Genomic DNA, 21,216 nt, shown 5'->3' on the forward strand with positions numbered 1-21,216 from the left:
TTTTACTGGCGCAGCATTCTTGCAGGAGCCAAGGGCAGTAGCACCACAGCAATCGCTCCTCCGGGCCTGGGTTATCAACACGGAGGATTGCCCCAGATACCTTTGATGCAGTGTAGGATAGATCAGCGTCATTTCCCGGTTTTTGGCTTCTCACTTTCCAAGGCTGAAGAAAGTAAGGGTTTCTAGAGGTCAAGGGCACTTCACTCCTTGAAACCCTCTCTGGTCTCGCCACCTTCCTCCTTGTGTTAAATCGCTATCTTGGAACTGCTGCTTCCTCTTGTGCTTTTCCTCGGTCAGTGTGTGCTTTCGTGCTCCGCCTTTTATCCGTGTGGGGAAGTGTGATGGGAGTCAGGTGTGTGTAATGATTAGTAATTGCCTGACCATGGTGTTGTGACATGTCAGATATATAGCTCTGGTGCAAGTCCATTGTCGCTCACGATGAACTGTCGGTGAGAAAGCATTTTGTGTTGGGAAAAGTGGGTTTCGGGGGGGGAGGGGGAGGGGTTGAGCTTCTAGGTATCCTACCTGGTAGGATGGGCAAAAAATGTTACAGGAAAGGGGATACCGCATCTCACCCTTCAGTGCCCCACTTCCGCTCCCCGAATACCCCTCATCCAGGTGATCCTCCAGCACTGGTCCACCCCCAGGAACTGGATCCAATAGCGATGGCTGTGTCCTGGCCACCTAGATGACAGATCACCAGGGACTAGCGGATGAGACACCTTCAGGTTTCTCACAGTTCTCTCCATCCCTCCTATCCACCCATAACCGTGCCAATTCCTTGTGTGTCGTCCTCAACGCTTCTTCCAACTCCTTTTGTGGCAAACATTCTAGGACCCCCTGATATGGATTGTGAGAGGCTGCAGAAGCTATGGGGTTGGGGAGATTCTGATGCCGGGCCTCTAAGGACAAATGGGGAGGAGCGGTGGCAGGCAAGGGGACAATCGGGTTTGTGTATCCTGATGCTTCACGTATGCGGTAAAGTCCTAAAATGGGCTCCTGTGTTGCTTGCGGCGGTTTTACTGCTAGCACTAAGACCGATGGGGTAGGGAGTTCCTGAATGGAAGGGGTGATGGCCATGGTCTGGGTCGGGGCACATGACAGAAGTGGCCCAGCCCCTATCATCACACCTCCAGGCAGAACATCTTCTAAATCCTCCATCTTCCACAATTCCAACACCTCCTTTGTATTTTTCAGTTTCTTTCCCTTTTATTTTGACGCTAGTAACGTGTACATATTGCCTAACACATCTTTGTTGATCGTCCCCTGTTCTAGCCATGATTTCAACATATCCCCCAACCCCCCCCCCCATATCTCGGAAACCCACTCCCGATGATATTTCATGGTCTTATACAATGGGAGGGCTGCACACATATTCCAGTGGGTGGCCGGCTCTATGGTAGCACCCCCCATTCAATCGTTATACAAAATCCTTCTACTACTTCAGGTTCCATTCCAGCGGTACTGCAACTCGTTGCCCGGCCCCATTCCAATACATGCCACACATACACACCTCACTCTTGACCCATACCAATATATCCCACGCTCCCTCGCACACCTTCACTCCACTTCAATGGTTCTACATAATGAACCTGCACCCCAACTCGGTTTGCACCATTAGAATATAAATCTTACAAAGAAATAACACCACAATACTACTTTTCTTTCCCACTTTACATTTGGCGGGGAGAGATCCCAGGCCCACTCAATATATAGGGCCTCTACCCTTAATCCCCTTTTCTTCTTAGTTATACAGCACGGTCTTCTTCCCCCAATCAGGAAAGATCATGTTACTCCTTTATCCTCTCTACTCCATATAATACAAAATAGGTCATAATAGGAATACGTGGTCTTCCTACTCACCACCCACACTTCAGTCCCCGCGTCACCTCGCTAGTGGTGCTTTCCCCCACCCACATTTTCTCCCGCAAAATGTGCACTCTCCCGAATTCCTCTGTCACAGGGTTCCAATCAATGACCTACACAATCTGGGAGGTACGCCTACTTCCAAAGAACAGACAGGAATTCTGGCAACCCAGCTCCTGTAAACCTCTCCAGTGTGTGCATGGGGGATGGGTTGCTGCAGGCGGGTGGAGCCCCTCCAGATGTGCGGCCAGGAATCCTCTGTCCCTGCAGAGGGTCTGGGCTTACGTCAGGGTCACCAAATGTGTAGGGTAGACCACCAGACAACAAGACAAAAAAAACAATCATCTGAAGAAAAAGCTTGGTGCCCCTCTTGAAGGGTAGCAAGGTCTGTTTTGTATACACAAAGAAAAAAGGTGACATAGGGTGCCGTAAAACACAACTGCCATGGAGCACATTGGTTAGCTCAAAGCAAACGGGACATTTAAAGGCATATGGTCACCACTCATGATGCACACTGTATGCAGTATTCATTCCTTACCCCCTATGTACATACTATGAATCCCATATAGAACCGCAAATGATTGGCCACATCTAATCTATTTCGCTCCCCCCCCCCCCCACCACCCACACATGGTCTTATGGCCCCTGCTGTCTTGGGTTCCGTTTACACGATTGGTGGGCAGTTGAGAAAGTTACCCTTCCCTTGTGCTGAATCACGTGATGTGCACCCGGTAGTTGACATGAGCTCAGTGGATACTTGCGAGGTCAAATTGGCCCGCTGGAATAAAGAAGCGCTTCTCGTGATCTTAGACACGCAGGTGCCCCAGTCATGTCTCCTCAGCGCAGAACAAAATGTGTTGGCATTACTCCTTGCACCTTGTAGTACAAATAACAGGACATCTTGCACTGTGCTTCACCCCTTGCCAGCTACCCCTTCCTGGAGCTTCACCTGGGCCTCTCTGGGATCACACTAATCAGCCAAGTTGTGAGGGATTTAGGTGCTCTGGTTGTGGGCATCTGGGTCTCTGGCAGTTTAAATAGGATGACCGTTATCCTGGGAGCGCTAGTGCCCTAAATTTGGGTTGGGTTTTTTCAGCAGTTCAGGACCACAGGTTTTGTCCTTCGGCCATTCACATTCCTTTAGGATTTTGCAGGCCTGCGACACAATACAATTAGGTTTTATCTCTCAAGCCTGAAGGCCTCCCCGTTCAGCTCACCTGGTGGAGCATGGGATGGGAAAGTGATTCGGGACCCATTACCATAGGGCGCTGCTTCTTCCCCCACGGCTAGTGGCAGACTAGGCCTCACTTTAATATAGCAGTACTTCAGCAGTTCCCACGACAGGGACTGAACCTGGCTGTTACATTATAATTGTCTCTTCACCACTATATTCAACACACTCACTCTATACCTGGCCATATTAAAGGTTCCACAACTTTCTACACAAATGCCCCACTCATCACCCCTATTTTGCCCGTTTCACCTTTATTCAGTGGTACACGTCTATTTCTGCATGCACTCAATGCATTTTCCTCAACCTAAATGTAGCTCCTGATAGGGTTATTGAATGCTTCACAGGGCAACAAATCTTTGATCTGTGACAAAGTATCTTGAGGGGGGGGGGGGGGGGGGGGAAGAGGGGTGTCGTGGACAACATGCCTGGTAAAACAGCTTTGTTCACATCAGGCCACTTGCAGGTAAAACATTCAATGGCGAAAAGGAATTGTTCAGTGCTAATGGCGTTGCTACACATGTTCGTTGAATATAATGCACATGCATTTGACAAAGAGCAGATGCATACAACACTTGCTTTAAGAAATATATTCTTTTTGGCTTTAGCGAAAGGCGAAGGCCAGGAAATCGGGTCTTCCTGTTCTAGCATGGAACCTAACCACAAGTGATAGCTTCCTGTGTTAACTGCATGCAGCAGGTGCAAGAGCTGCTGCCATTACATCTGATAAGGGGTCAAGAACAGGAATTAGGAATAGCGCAAATAGCACGTCCGTGTTCACCAAGAAGCAGATGACAGGCCTTAACCCTTCGCTGAACCAAAAGCCATTGAATGCAATGGAGATAGTCACTTATAGTTTGCACCTAGAACATTGTATGTTGAACAAACAAAGTGACACTCTAAGCTTAGGCCTTAACCTCCCAAATAGTGAATGTGAGGAGAAAACCAGATCAATTTTTACATATGAAGCGCAATTAGAAATGGGGAGAAAGGTTTTCGCCCATTGAGCAGCAGATTCACACAACCCTAGGGGGCTGGGGGGGAGGTCTGCCAACGATTCCAGAGAGAGGCAAGAAAGAGGCAGCCAGGCCCAGCTGAACAGGACCTGTGGCTCCTTGGAAGGCATAGGTTCACGTGCAGCACATTCTGTTCTAAAGCGCGAGTTAAATGTGGGGCCTTTCTGGGTGCATTTGAGCCTATAAGGTGTATGACGTAGTAGTATAGCTCCCTGATCACTCAAACTGTTAAACTAAATGACCACTTGTTCTTTTTCCATTAATGCAACCATGTTCTTCGTTCATACTGCAGTTTTGTTCAAAGGCATTTTGATAGGTTATTTTAGATTTGTTTCTGTTTTGGCATGTGCAATGCAAATTAGAGCTTGTAGAAGATAGGTGTGATATTAAAAACATTAACCTAATACCCCCAGTGTCAAGTGCATAATTCAGAGTAATGCATTAGAATAATAATATTAATTTAGCATTTATATAGCGCTACGAACAATCAGGTATCTGAGCACTGCTTATTACCACCCTCGGTGTGTGGTGCTCATTTATCGACCTCAGAAGGATGAAAGGCTGAGTTTGGCCCTGCCGGGATTCAAAACTGCGTCAGCAGGCTCTGCACAGATGTCAAAGCGAGCATTCTACTCGCTGTGCGATCGGACCGGCAGAATGGCGTCTCTTTATATCTAAAGAACTTCACACATTCCTGACTGTATTGGTTCAATCATGCTGACAGGCATACACACTCAGGCATGCTGTCCCCTAGTGCTACGACACTGCCTGGGGTGCGTATAAGCATGAACAGGACTAATGACCTCAGGTCCACTTTCCACAGCCTCAACTGAGGTCGAGTTGAGGGTCCAGGGGTTAGGGTTGAACAGAGGCACTCAAGACAGTATGCTAGCCACAATCTCAACTCACCACTGGCATTGACGACTAAACAATGCTGCTCTGTGTCCATGTGGAGAACTGACATTCATGCTAGGGACGAGCAATTTATGACTGTTAGTGGAAATTAACTTTACTTTTTACCATTTATACTTCAATGGTGCGTATTGTAAAGAGTCAGGAATGGAATTTGGACACAAGTTAGCCATTCTTTACATTTATTGAAAATAAAAGGGGCTGGGAAAAGTACTCTCTGACCCTGCTCTAAGAGCAATTTTCCTACCGAAACCAAAACTAAGGATCAGTCTGTGTCAGGATCTCAAAATCAAACTAACCTTGTGTTCAAAACTTCAATTCGGACCCTCACACCAACACTAAACTATAAAGGTGAAACGGCAAAGGTCTTTAACCTTTGAAGCTCTTGCAAAAGTGGTCATACAAGAAGAATAAATAGTTCCAACACAAAAGTTCTTTATGTATGAATAGTTCTTGTTCCAAAACGGGGGTTCTCTTCCCCTGGATTTCTCTTCAACGAATACAACAGTTCCTTGGGTCTTTCTTGGCCCACAATAGCACTGTCGCAACCAAAGCATTCGAGCTTTGGTAATTCTTTCTGTCAGGACTCGACTTTTCCTCATATGCTTAACACAGTTCTGATATTCCTCTACTTAGAAGTTCTTGTTCCCTACACACTTCCGATTGCCTGGTGTGCTCTTCCTGCCAGGGCTACTTGTTCTCGCACACTTGTAATTGCCTGGCATGCTTTCCTGCCATGGATTCCCGCATTCACAAACTTGTAATAGTCTGGTATAATCTCCACCGAGGGTTTCTTGCATTCACACAGGGTTCCTATCATTTTCCACAAGTGTATATTCACTTAGTTGGATAATATATCCTCTTGGTATACATTTCGATTTGGTGTTCCCATGCATTCACATACGGACAAGGGTTTTAATTATATTCCCCTTTTTACAGTTAGTTTTTTTGCTTGCTCTTTCTGTGGATCTTGTTACGGTTAATGGTATTTTGCACCATCACCGATAGACCCCGGGGTCCCCACCATCTTTGGGCTGACCCACCGGTTCTTACTGGGATTCTCGCGGTCATTCAGTGAAGGTACGCCACCTGGTTTCCTTTCGTGGCTATTTTCAGTTTGTTTTCCAGTCCCTTGCATCTCTCCCACATGCCCGCTTGAGCCTCGGAAAGGTGAAACGTTGTTTCGCCAGCAGCAGGCTCTAACATCTTGTTTCTGTCTTTTAAATTTCCCTGGCACAGGTGTCTGTGGAGAAAGACTAGCGCGCTCGCCGGGCTTGTGGTTTCTCCCATTCTGAATTAGTCTTTCCCTCTTCTTCATCCCAGTACTTGAATGATTCTGGCACAAGATGTCCATTGTTGGTGACTGATTTCCAAAGATTGAATAATCACTTTCAATAGGTTTAAATGGTAAAGTATTTGTGGATGATTGAAAAAGGGACCTGGAGAAGGTGGTGTTGTAATTTCTATAAAATATATCAAGGTTGGAGGTTTGGCTCATTTGGTGTGAGGAAAGGTTTTCCCTATTCTTTAAAGGGGGAGGTGTAGAGGAATGACAATAGGCCATAAGGGTCTTGGGTATGGGAGGATTACCCTCAAGGACAAATGGGGGATACCAGGTCTCATCCAAAGAAGCTATGCCATGTACCCCGAGGTGGTCTCATCTCATGCGATCTGCACCTCATGTAGCTGCCCTCAGGGTCAGGATCAGGTAGTGGCTGCCGTCCCCTGGCCATATTGGAGGAGGTCACCACTGAAAGATCAGCGATGACTCCATTGGATTCATCAGAGACCCTTCCCCTTAAGACCGGGATCCTACATAAGGGTTATTTGGATGTTGGTCAGTAGTCCTCCCCTCCTCCCCCATACGAGGAGTGTATTCTTTAGACTCATTTTCCCACCTTCAAAATAGGACCATCTGAAATAAGACCATCTAAAATAAAACCATCTTCTTCCCAGGAATCGGATGGGGAGTAGGGAAGGGAGGTCTCAGCAGCATTTTTCTGCATGTCTGTGTCAATTATGTTGCCCTCAGGTAGCCCGACGGTGATAGCAGCACTTATTTGTGTGGATTTCCCTTGAACACTGATTGTAACTATGATTTTATGATATACAGCCTCATCTCCATGGACACAGCTAATTTGTATTGGGGTGCCCCTACTAAGGTCCCAGGTGGATATGAAGTTGGATCTTATGGCCGTCTGCTTACTACCAGAGTCAATTAGGGCTTTAACCAGTACCCCGTTCACTGTAGCTTAGTCTTAAATGGCGTAACACCACAAATGAAATTACTAGCAGCTTCAATAATTGCTTCTTCTAAAGAGTCACTTTTGTCCCAATCTTTTGCTGTCATGTAACAATTGCCATAGGTTTCTCTTTTTTGTTAGAGGGGCATTGTCTGGCAAAACGCCCAGAGTGTCCGCAAGAGAAACATATTATGGAGATGGGCTGATGAGTTTGTTACTCTTGTGGCTTAATTTCGCCCCTTTCTCTACACCATAGATTTTCTTTCTCCTCACTCCTGTAAAGACTGGAGGGGTTAGCTGTACTTCTACCTCCTATACGGTAGGGTAAAGACACAGAACACTCCAGCAAGGCTCTCAATTTGGTAGAATGGATGAGCAGCCAGGCATAAGCTTTCAGGAGGGGATGCAGGTTGGTTCTTGAGTACAGTGTTTCCCTAAAGCCCCCACAAAGGAATGTCCACACACTACGGTAGGTGATAACAGCTTCTTTATACTAAATAAGGTTTCCTACCCAGAAATATATACATATAAATAATAACACTTTGTACTTGGAATATTTATTCAAAGAATGGCAAATATATACCTTCTATGTGGTACCACACAATATTTAAAACCAGCAATAGATGCACTAACTGCAGAGTTTTAAATAGGCATGTGAATTCTTAAGTGAGGTGTATCAGCATAGAATAGGGAAAGAAGGCAGGTTAGTTGTGAACAGTGGCAGAATTCTTTCTTTAGACTAGATGCACAATTCTGTGTGAGAATCCACCCACACGGGCAACCTGTAAGGGATAAATTAGAGAGGAACTTCTCTTGTCTTTTCCAACCCAGTCCAATAACCAAGTACTTTCTTTTAAAAGGTTCTACCACCCCAAATTACCTGAGAGGCCACAGGAGAACAGGATCCAAAATGAATCTGGGACCCCTGGACTACTCCAGAGGCTAGAAGATGCTCTTCTCGTCACAGTACATTTGGTGCCTTGAAAGGCAACGTGGCAGAGGTTCTCCATTTCACTCTACGATTCCCTCCGAGGATCGTTCCCCCTTGGAAGGAGGAGCCACTGGGATGAGTCCACGAGAAAAATGGAACCAAAGTATTTCTGAAGTACAGCAGTTTTGCTCTTCGCAGTGCTCTCCTTTGGTCGAAGATTTGAATGACTGCAGAAGTCCTGTGAAGATGAAACTTGCTATGGGCTCCTTAAAGGCTTGGCAGATGAGACTTCGGGGACTTATGGCGATGACGGGTGCCTAGGTCACTTTTGGTGTCAGGTTTTACGCAGTTGTCCGACTTTCGGTTCTTCAGTGTTACAGTACAGCCGCAGCACAGACCTCTGGACGGCTTCTGGCAACCTGGACTCGACCTCTGTAGTGGGCCTCTGACCCTCACCAAGTCTGGACCCTCGGGAAGTCTTCGGTAGCTTTTCGTGGTGGGAAACCCACCGGCGGACCTTCCTCTGCACCAAACAACTCTGGAACCTCTCAGGTGGGAAAAAGTGGTCAGTGATGATGGCAAGGAGGTCCTTTGAAATATTCTTAGGCAGCTGTGAACTTCGCAGCTCTGGGTGTAAAGCAGCACTATGCCAGGGTACCCCCCTCTTCTGGGCGGTAGACAGAAACGGCTTATAGCGGTCATGAAATGCACCTCCGGACCCTAGACGACTGTCGGGGCGCTCCTCTTCAGGACTCACAAAGACCTCTTGTCCGGACAGCAGGCACACAGGATTGGTTGCCAGGGTACTTCGATGAAGAGAAGCAGGTTGCACAATGGTCCCTCGTAGCTCGGGGAGAGGTCTCCTTTGCAGGTCCTCTCTGGATCGGTCCTTGGAAGAACACAGCAACTGTTGGATTACCAAAGAAAATGCAGCAGTAGACTTCTCCTCCAGCTGGGTTTCAGGGAACAGCTTCTTCTTGCTTCAGCTTCTGAAAAAATTGGTAAGTGAGCGGCCCCTAGATCTGCACATCTGTTCCCCATTCACTCGGGCTGCTCAGTCAGCCAATCACGCAGAAGGGCCATTCACTTCACCCAGACACCCATAACAAAGAATGTGGATTGGGGTAAGCACTCAGCCTAATATGATATGAGGGATATTTAACAAGGATTTCTGACGGGTTCCCCAGTTTATGTCAGCTGGATCAAAATCCCACGACTGACACCATATATGAAGAGTCAAGAAACTCAACACAAGTTATCCATGTTTTTGGTTAAAGACTTATTGAAAATAAAAGGGGTTGGGAAAAGGCCTCTCTGACCCTGCTCTAAGAGGAATTTTCCTACATGAATCAAAACTAAGGATCTGTCTGTGTCAGGATGGCAAAATCAAACTGTCTTCGTGTCCAAAGGTTATATTAGTGACCCTCAAACTAAAACTAAACTAAGGTGGAAAGGGTAACATCTTTAACCTTTGAAGCTCCTGCAAAGCTCTTCATAAAAGAATAATAAATAGTTCAAACACAAATGTTCTTTATGTATGAAGAGTTCTTGTTCAAAAAAGGGAGTTCCCAACTCCTGGATTTCTCTTCAACGAATACAACAGTTCCTTGTGTCTTTCTTGGCTCACAATAGCACTGTCACAACAAAAGCTTTTTAACTTTGTAATTCATTCTGTCAGGACTTGGCTTTTCCTAATATGCTAAACACAGTTCCGATATTCCTCTTCTTACAAGTTCTTGTTCCCTATACACTTGCCATTGTCTGGTATACTCTCCTGTCAGGGCTTCTTGAAGTTACACGTTTCCGATTGCCTGGTATACTTCACTGTCAAACCCTCTCAGATTCACACACTTGTGATTGCCCAGTATACTTTCCTGCCAGTGCTTCTTGTTATCGCACACTTGTAATTACCTGGGATACTTTCCATCCAGGGATTCTCTTATTCACAAACATAATTGCCTGGTATAATCTCCAGCCAGGGTTTCTTGCATTAACACAGGATGTCTATCCTTTTCCACAATTGTATATTCACTTGGTAGGATAATACATGCTCTTGGTATACATTTCAATTTGTTGCTCCTATGCATTTACATGCCATGCATTCACATACTGACAGGGGTTTTAATTATTGTCCCCTTTTTACAGTTATTCTCTTTGCTTGCTCTTTTCTGCAGTTCTTTCTACGGTTAATGGGATTTGGCACGATCACAGATTCACTGCAGGGTCCCCATTATCTTTGGGCTGACTCACCAGATCTTGCTGGTGTTCTCGTGGTCGTTTGTTGAAGGTACACCACTAGGTTTGCCTTTGTGGCTGTTTCCTGTTAGTTTTCCAGTCCCTCCAGATGTCACTCCCACACGCCTGCGTTGCCTCAGGCTGCAGTAAGCAAGGGGTTGCTTGGGGCGGTCAGGAAACACCCAGGAGTCTTTTCCCAGCTTTCTGACATCCCGGTGGTGCGACTTGCACCGTCGGCGCCTCTTCTACTTTGCTGGTGAGCTGCCTGGCTGCACCTCGTCTGCTTCTGTCCGGCAAGCCTCGCGGAGAGTTGAAACATCTCGCCAACAGCAGCTTCTAGCATCTTGTTTCCAAACTTTCAAGGGCACAGATGTCTGTGGAAAAAGACTAGAGCGCTTGCTGGGCTTGTTGCCTCTCCCATTCTTCATTACTCTTTCAGTCTTCTTCGTCCCAGTACTTGAGTAATTCTAGGACAAGACGTCCATTGTTGGCGATTGATTTCCAAAGCTTGAATAATCATTTTAATTAGTTTTAAATGGTAAAGTATTTTTGGATGATTGAAAAATTGACCTGGAGAAGGCGGTCTTGTAAATTCTACAAGATAGATCAAGGTTGGCGGTTTGGCTCATTTGATGTGGGGAAAGGTTTTCCCTATTCTTCAAAGTAGACCAATGACAATAGGCCATAAAGGGTTTTAGGTATGGGAGGGCTATCCTCAAGGGCAAAGTGGGGATACCAGGTCTCATCCAATGAAGCCATGCAATGTCCCCGGCGGTAGTCTCCCCCAGTGCAATCTTCCCTCATGTAGCCGCTCCCCAGGGTCAGGGTCAGGATCAGGTAACAGCTGACGTCCCCTGCCCACATTGGAGGTGGTCACCCCCCGGAGATCAGTGTTGACTCAATTGGAGTCCTCACATATGCATATAGCTGACTAACAATAGATTTTTGTTCAAATCTGAGTTTGTTGAAATAATGGCTACACGTGAGTTAGTACAACAAACCACCACATTTCAGATAGCAAAGCTTTATATAACAACCAATTCTGCAAACAAAATAGTACCTTAGCAGGAAATTCATCTATGATTTTTACCAAATCCTGACACCTTTGGACGAAGGGCTTTGTCACACAGTCCGCCTTCAGATTGGCCTGTAATAGGAGAGAAAGTATAGCAAGTCAATGCAGTGTCTGAGCGTTTCCAGTCTCGACTTCACAATGTCAGACATTACAAATGTCTGCATACTGTTTTCTTTTTGTGAACCTAAATTCCGTTATGGGAAGTATGGAGTGTAGAGTGTATACACATACATTACAGAACCATCAAAGGCGATACTGTAGTTATGGTGTTGTTGGCCTCCCCACAGGAAGAACACTTTTCAATGGTTATAACTGTAAGAAAACACAAACCACTAATGCAAGAATCTAATAATATTGGGTTACAAATGCAGGTCACCATTGTCGGAATAAGCTTACTAAATGCTAACTCTGACTAACCAAGGTTGCTACCATCCAAACAGAGGGTATAGACCATACAGGACATTGAAATAACTAAAGAAATGTTATGCACAATACTACTAACCCATGACCACCTGGGATTCTGAACAGGGAACTTTTGTGTTTCTATTGTTTCTAATGTCGCCTATTTACACTGCTACGCCTTGACAACACCCACAACATGGTGAAAAATTAGCATGTGCTACCATCTGGTTAATGTTGGCTTAGACAAATTCCCACAATATAGGATTGCACCCAAATGAACTTACAGATCCTTTGATCTAATCTTTATATAAAAACAGGCTTTATTATCGATCTTTGACTATGAACTTCTTTGCCATGGTGCAGAATCATACCTAACAAAACAATTGTATCTTTACCGTGGACTGATCAGGGGAACATCAGTCGTAGTTAGGGTCTTGCAGCTTGCATACCTATGGTACTCACACATTGGCCAACTACTCCAGACAACCGAGAGAGGAGCACAGGCATACTTTTTCCCTACCATCTGTTTTTATCTAAAACCAGCAAGTCAGTGCAGACTCTTAGGACATACAATGACCACATATTGTGCAAACAGGGATGAGGACACAAGGGCCCTCTTCACTCCCAGAGGTAGTACCGACCACCCCTTTAGAAACCGAATACTTAATGAGGAACGTTTACGAGAGAAATGTGTCAACTAGAACGGCTATCAAAGAAATTAACACATATTACGAAAAAGCAACAATGCATAACTATCTAGACAAAGAGCAAATCCTTTGCGGTCTAAGAATACTTGCATTTCCCAACTTCAGCAACGTGGAGGACTCCGACCTAACTGATGAATGGGATAAGAACCTAAATCTGAGCTCTAAGAAAATGGCTGAGCAAATAGTCCAACATGCGGACAGGGAACACAAGAGAGTAGAAAAGGAAATGGAAAAGAAATACAAGAAATGGATGCACCAGAGATGACTAAAAAGAAAAATGTTAACACACTATCCTCAGGCGCCACCAAGATGTGGCGAAACTATGAAAAGCACGTAAAGCATCCAGGGATGACAAAGATAAAATCGACAATACAAGGTATACGCGTTCCAACATAAGTACGACAATAAGTACAGAACATCCTTAAGAACCAGGACACCAGGTGTGTCACTTAATAGTTCAGATGCTGACAGTGAGGGAAGGAATCTGACAGCCGTCCAAGTAGACAACCTAATCACAGCAAAAAGTGGTTTTCCAAGAACAAATAAAAAAGGTACCACCGTGGAAAACAAATAAACCAGAAGCAAGTAAGATTTATGGTCCCCCCCCCCTCCTCTGAGAGAAACCTGAAGGTGTCACACCGACTGGTCCCCTGGGATCAGTCATCCAGGTGGCCAAGATACAGCCATCGCTATTGGATCCAGTTCCTGGGGGTGGTCTAGTGAGGGAGGATCACATGGATGAGGGGTCCTCGGGGAGTGGAAGTAGGACACCGACAGGAGAGATGTGGTACCCCCTTCCTTATAACATTTCCCTATCCTACCCCGTAAGATATTCAGAAATTCTAAACCCCCAACCCCCCTTCCGACATGAACAACACTTTTTTACACCATGAAAGACAATGGTCTGAAAGCAGGGCCGTTTACCTGACATGTCCCAACCCAAGGGTCAGACAAAGTCAGGCAATTGAAAATAACTATACTAACCTGATGGCCCTTTCCCTTCCCCACAGGGATAAAAGGTGGAGCACAAGAGCACACTTTGAGCAAGGCAAACTGCACGAGGAGGCAGCTATTCCAGGACGGCAGTTCAAGAGCATAAGAAAGACGACGAGAACCGAAAGGACGACAAGGAGGGAAGTACCCGTGCCCTTTCCAACCCAGAATCGCGAAGCCTCCGTGAAAGCAATCAGAAGGCCGGGAACAACAGCTACCGTGTGGTGTAACATATGTCAACGGTGCACAAATCCTCCTATGCTCATAACCAAAGCAGAAATAGACGCTTTCTACCATGGTACCATCCTTGACTCCAGAGACAAGAAATGCCAAGCGGTTCATCACAGCCGGTGAGTTGGAGGCAGAACCGATAGTAAACTGAACTGTGTTGAGCGAAGGTTGCAAATGGGAACATAATGAGAAGCAAAGAACAAAGACCTTGTGTGTTACAGAACTGTTAAAAGCCTAGGGAGAGACCAGCAGCCGAGTGGTCCGGTGCCACGTGGGCGCTCATTCTAAAGACTATTTTGTTAAAACTACAGATACCAGGAGGCCCCAAGAGAGCCCGATGTAGGAAGTCAAAGTGGTCATACAAGGGTTGAGTAAAACCCCTTGTACAATCGAAAGACTGACACATGGAAGAAACAAAATGAACTATGCTAATAGGGCAAATGCAAACCAGACTGAGGGATGCCTGCGAATTAGGGTGGTCAGTAACACCCAGAGAACATTGTAAGAATACAAGTATGTGAAGTCCGACTGGTGGCTGAGACCTATGCAAAGAACAAGTGTGAACCCGACAGACACAGACCAGTTACCTGTCAACATTTTTTTTACTATTATCTGAAACTCTTAAAGAACATTAAGCCATTTATCTCAGTCATAAATGTGCCGCCACTGGTCGAGACATCCTTTCACAACTAGATTATTGTAATGCCCTATTCATTGGGGCCACACAAAAAAATGTGTTGCACCAACTACAAACGCTCCAAAATGATGCCGTCCGCACCAAGGGCATTCTGAGACGAGATCATATCTCATCAGCGAGGGACTCGCTACATTGGCTCCCCATTGAGGCCCGGATTGATTTTAAAACAGCCATCCTAGTCCATAAATGTCTTTATGGAAAAGCCCCAGAATATCTGAGGACAAGCATTTCTCATACACCCACAAGTGCCCTATGCTCCGCCAATCAGGCAACAATTAGTGTCGCAAGGTTCAAAAGGCCCGCAGGTCTTGGTAGGGCTTTTCATATGTTGGCTGCACAAGTGTGGAATTCCCTCCGTCTGGACAAAAACATGAGCACTTTCTGTGTATCACTGAAAACCTTGCTCTTCAAGTGAAGGTTGAATCCCTCCGATTGGAGTTAGATAGTAGTTGAGTCCGTTACAAAACATGTACGTCCTGTGCCTCCTTATTTTCCCTGTGTTTGAGTTGGCGCCCTGATGCCTGTGGGTTCCCGGTGCGGTAAAAATAAACAAATAATGAACTGGACACCCAGTCACTGCTTTCACCTGAAGATAACATAGAACGCCGACACAGGGATTTTATTAACCACTTAGGTATTCACACTAGTACTTTGGTTGAAAGTAATTTTAAATCTAATATGTATTCCTAGGATTCCGGACAACTGTATTGATCCTTTCTACAAAGCAGTTATCATGGACATAGAAAAAAAGATTAATGCGGCACAACAAAACAAATACCAAAGTTCCAAAAAGCTAGATATCAAGGAACAACTAGTTTTGAAGAATATAACTTCAAAGCAGGACATTATTATTAAAGAAGCGGACAAGGGTGGCAACATTGTTATATTGAATAAAAAGGACTACATCAAGATGGGAGACAAAGACCCGAGTACCCCGGGAAGCTATAAAGTGATCAGTACTACATACAAACCCAAGAAAATGAATGACCGGACAATAATGGCAGGAAAAACAGATGCTTAATGACAATTAAAGATCCTTTTTTGAGCACTGACAAGCCCAAAATCCCCACTGTATACTTCCTCCCTAAAATGCATAAGGAATATACACACCTGCCTGAAGTGAGACCAATAGTCCGTGAAAATGGATGAATCTCGATAAACTTCTAAATTCATAGACACCATTCTGAGACCTGAAGTATACAAACTGGACTCTTACACACAAGACACTTTGCATGTACTAGAACATTTGAGTATAAAAGAGTGGAAGGACAGGCACATGCTAGGAACCATGGACGTAAAGGCTTAGTAGATGTCCACTGATCACATCCTAGCACTCAATAATATTGACTACACCTTTCAAAATGCCTCTGTATCCTACCACACTTATGTTGTAATGCTTAAAGAATTCCTTTGTTTTGAAAAACAATTTGTTTTTGTTTAATGATAAGCTATACCGTCAAACAAAGTGAATTGCAATGGGCATATGTTTTGCACCATCTATGGACAACCTATTTGTTGGGGAATTTGACCACAAACATGCCACGACACACCCAACCCCATCTAAGAATGTGATCAAATGGCTTAGTTATATAGATGACGTATTGATTATATGGGATGGTAGTGCTGAGCACTTTTACCAATACTGTAACTATCTAAATAAGAATCACATTAGACAAAAGTAAAGAAAAGATCAATTACTTAGACCTATGCATTTACATAGAAGAGAACATACACAGCAGAACCTATAGGAAAAGATCTGAGGCAAATGCTACCTTGCATGCAGACAGCTCACATCTCAGAAACACTACTGATAATATACCGAATGGCAAATTCAGGAGAGCATGGAGAAACTGTAGTACCTATACATCATACCATGAAGAATGGGAACTAATAGAGAATGGGTTTCGAGACAGGGGATACTCTGATAAGATTATTAAAATTAGTAAGGGTCAATTCCAGAAACAGAACTGCTGAAACCGAGAGACAGGGCCTAAGATAAACCCGGTCAGACTGATAACCCAGCATTCCAATGACAACCATACCATTAGGAGAATCTACCAGAGAAATTGGCACATAAGGATGCTGGATCCTGACCTAAAAAGAAAAAACACATTACTGACAGACCCATCATTATCTACACAAAGGCACCCACTACACTGGGAATTAAACTTAGCCCCAGCTTCATGTCAAATAAAAGACGGGGGACAGACAAGTCTTTTAACGGGCAAATCGACAACTGGGTTCTACAAATGTTCTAACTGTAATATGTGTCGTTATGCTTTGAACAACATACACTTGCATACCACTAATTATGGAAGAGTTATCAAAAAAATGAATTCATCAATTGCAGGACAACATATGTAATTTACATCATTGTATGCATTTGCAATATGTAGGGAGCACCATACGAGAACTGAGAACAAGAATAAGGGAACATCTTTACAGCCAAATCGCAACCGAACGAAAAACTGCATTGGCTAAACACTGGTTCAAGGAACAGCAATCAGAGAAAAAAAATACAATGTGAAATTCTTCGGGATACCACACATCAAATTGGACACCAGACTAGGAGACCAAGAAAAACCTTCTGACAAGAGGAAGCTGAGGTCATTTGCAACCTGAGAACAATCAACAAAGGACTCAACATAGATAATGATGAACCATGCAAATCAACTTCACGTACCATCCATAAAAAGAGCCAACACCGGTGGCCTGGGCTTCCCCCACATAGCAGTGAAGCTCTGGAACGCCCTCCCTAATGCACTTCGAGCAGATCCCTCCTTACTTGCCTTTCGCAAATCCCTCAAAACTACACTATTCATATAACCATCACTACATCCTGATGCATTATGTATCAATGTTTAGAGAGCCCTTCGCTCTGAGTAAACCCACCAACTGCAATATACCTGCTTTTCTACTTGCACCATGTAACCTTGAAGATGAACCTAAATGCAAATATATACTTGTTCCTTACTAGGTTACTGCAAACTAAGCGTAAAATGCAAATTTGAATGTTACCATTAAGATTTCCTTGTAACCAGATATGTCTGATATGTAACAGCGCCACGATGCCTCTGGGCTGATGTGCGCTTTAAAAATATGAATAAATAAATGAGATGCAATATTTCTGATGAGAACACAGTCTTTCTCTCATAAAGAGTCCTCTCTCTAGGAATATTTAAATAATAACAGAAATATGTACATACTAGGTGATCTACCCAAGAATGAAGTATGGGACAAACCATACATACAAAATGGCAACTTATAACTGAATCCCTATTCTTCTGTTAGCAGCATACCAAGGGAGAACTATGCCTCGCCGCATATATGGTTTCTATACACACAGACCCTCAAAGATAGATATATATATAGATATATCTAGGGATATACAATAGGCAAGCACTGTGTTGACCAACGCAATCTATCGGCACCAAACCAGAACACAACTGAACTAGGGACAGACTGGGCACCCAATACAAGGACTTCATCAGAACACACTCCACATACGGGGAATCCCCAGGCTCTAGTTCTCTTTCCAAGTTATCATGATTCACCATGATACGATTATCATAGTGCACACTTCATCAAATACGCCAATTACCAGCAAGGTAACCTCAGGATGCCCTATAACATTGACCCTTTAATTTCAACACGGATGTACAAATTGGATTACCCTCACTTACTATTTCCCTAAATGAACAAATAAGGCTTGGCTTTTTGGTATTCCTAGCAAGACTTCAAGGTGATTAAGTGAATTTATTTCTTCTTCACAAAAATATACAGGTGTTATCAACCTCAGGCTGTAATTCAAGCCTGCTTCTCACCAGAGAATTACAAATTGTGTAAACCGCTATCAGGGCCATTTATTATTATTTAGTGTTTAATTATGATTTTATTTTCAATGCTGATGACGTCATCACGTTCCTAACATGTGACTTCATCATGGAAGGGCCTCAATACTTAATATGCCTATCCCAAGATGGCGGTTCCTACTGAACCCAGCAGAGTACCGCCATCCAGAGGTCGCCACAGCCTACACTCCTACCCAGGTAAGAATGCACTGAACATTTTCAGACGTCTCCCCTTTTAAAGATAAATAGGCACTAACCTGCCAGCTCCTTAACTACTGCCATTCTCCCTAAAGGAGAATACTTCTATAAGATACCGAAGATCTTGAACAACACTCCTTGCACATACACTAGCCAGAGGGTCTGGTTAGACATTAACAAGGTAACCTTCACCCTAAGGAGCACCTTAGCCCTTAGTTTACCCACAGGATCATTACTTCTGGCCCACGTACGATCTGACCTACTATTTTGTTACTGTTCCCACAGACGTAATAATAAGTGCCAGCAGGACTTTTATTAATGTACATACAAGCCCACCCATAATAGGCTGCACAAATGTGCCTATAACGTAACAGGACAACAGCAGTTCAATCTGGACCTTATTTTATTCAGCACAGCATGTTATCAACCAGCCATCAGACGTGGGTTCACCTTGCCAGTTTACATCTGCACTAGAATTCAGCTTTTCAATACTGAATACGCTGAATGCCCGATCACACAGGGACACACCTAACTAGTACTGGGGAACAACCTTGCATTTTTTATGCCACAACAAACCTCCACCCAACTTGCAATTACCTATTATATCTACTGAGATTCATCTCCCGGGTTACCTTCACCTTGTGACACTTATCTGGTGGGATGATTGCTTGGTCCCCACAATACGCCCCTTGTTATCAAACAGTAAATATATCCAATATGCTCCCTAAATCATCTCTTCTTTCCTTTCCTCTCTTCTCTCCTCCTCTGCTTTTACTCCTACAGAAAAACTCATAAAATGGGCAATGGCCCAAAAGTATATGTAAAACACTCTTTTTTTAAGGAAACACAAAACACTAATGCAAGAATCTAATAATATTGGCATACAAATGCAGGTCACCATTGTCAGAATGAGCTTACTAAATGCTAACTCTGACTAACCAAGGTTGCTACAGTCCTAACAAAGGGTACAAACCATTACAAGACATTGAACCAACTAAAGAAATGTTCTACACAATGCTACTAACTCACGACCACCTGTGATTCTAGGGAACTTATTTTTCCATTAATTTTAATATTGCCTATATACACTGCTACGCCTTGACAAAGCCCACGACAGGGTGAAGAACAAGTTACTCTCTTACCTGGTAACGTTCTTTCGATGGGATGGTCCGACGACGTATTCCATATCTATGACAGTTATCACCACAGCTGTGCTGCTTAGGAAAATCTTCGGCGTCGATGACGTCGATACGCCGCCCTCGAGGACCTCCTCCGACGGCCGACGTCACTGGATGTTATAAGTAGGACGCATGACGCCCGTAGCCTCAGTTGTAGTTTTCTCCCCAGAACGTGTGGCACCAGTCTTCTGCCAGTCCGACACACAAAGCCTTGCGGAAACGTAAGCTGCATTCGCATAAGAAATTCTGTAGCAGGGAAGGCAGGGAGGGAGCGATATGGAATACGTCGTCGGACCATCCCATCGAAAGCACGTTACCATGTAAGAGAGTAACTTGTTCTTCGAGGGGATTGGGTCCTCCGATTTATTCCATATCTATGACAGACTCCCAAAGCAGTACCAATGCAACGAGGTGGGAAAATAATTTAGAAAACAGAAATTTAGAATGCCCAATCAAATTGCGGAGTAAAGGACCGCCTTGCCAAAGGCCAGATCCTGCCCCCTGATGCAATTTAGGGAGTAGTGACGTACAAAAGTATGTACCGAAGCCCAGGTGACTGTATCACAAATGTTACGAATAGGAACACCCCTCTGTAGGGCAGTAGAGGCAGCCATACCCCTGGCAGAGTGGGCCCGTAAGCCAACCGGTGGGTCCTTGCCCGCCAAGTGGTAACACTCAGAGATAGCCAAAATAATCCAGCGAGACAAAGTCCGTTTCGTCACAGCTTGTCCCAAACGCTTTCCAGCGTAACCAATGAAGAGTTGATCGTCCACTCTGACCCGGGACATGCGTGAAATATAAAAGCTTAACGCTCCCCTAGGATCAAGCCTATGGAGCCTCTCCTCTTCCTTACCAGGATACGGAGGAGGATAAAACGCCGGAAGAACAACCTTCTGGCCCAAATGAAATTCCGACACCACCTTCGGAAGAAAGGAAGGACGAACTCTAAGGATAACCCTGTCCTTGTGAAACACAGTCAAGAGTGGCTTAACTGAAAGTGCCTGCAACTCACTCACTCTGCGAGTGGAAGTGACCGCAACCAAAATTACAGTTTTAAGAGTCAACAGTCTCAAAGGGCATGAATGCAAAGGCTCAAACGGAGCACCCATCAGAAACTTGATAACAAGATTCAAATCCCAACCGGGCACCTGGAAAGGTGACGGAGGAAACATTAGTGAGCCCTTTCAGAAACTGAGAAATTAAAGGAATTTTAAAATAGGAACACTCTTCAGACGAGCGCTTAAATATGGACAGCGCCGCCAGGTAACCTTTAATGGTACCCACTTGCAAGCCCCTGTGGGCCAAAGAAAGCAAAAAAGACAGAACCATGGGAATGTCACATGCAAAAGGATCCACATTCTTAATCCTGCACCAGTTGCAGAACTTACGGCAACGGTACAGGGACTTTCTTGCTGGCCGTCTGGCCGAGAGCAACACCTCCATCACGTCT

The 21,216-nt window shown here is 44.6% G+C and overlaps 1 protein-coding gene across 4 annotated transcripts in view; it reads right to left on the reverse strand.

Annotated features, from left to right (window-relative positions):
* The window catches only part of SMPD4 (sphingomyelin phosphodiesterase 4), a 669,498-nt gene that overhangs the window by 587,923 nt on the left and 60,359 nt on the right, over positions 1-21,216 (reverse strand). For all 4 annotated transcript variants that reach the window (XM_069619878.1, XM_069619877.1, XM_069619876.1 and 1 more), the window contains exon 3: positions 11,495-11,581. In XM_069619878.1, coding sequence (XP_069475979.1) covers positions 11,495-11,581 — 87 coding nt within the window. The remainder of the gene's footprint in view (positions 1-11,494; positions 11,582-21,216) is intronic.

This window comes from Ambystoma mexicanum, chromosome 10 (assembly GCF_040938575.1).
Source record: "Ambystoma mexicanum isolate Mex_15411 chromosome 10, UKY_AmexF1_1, whole genome shotgun sequence".
In the NCBI taxonomy this organism is placed as follows: domain Eukaryota; kingdom Metazoa; phylum Chordata; class Amphibia; order Caudata; family Ambystomatidae; genus Ambystoma; species Ambystoma mexicanum.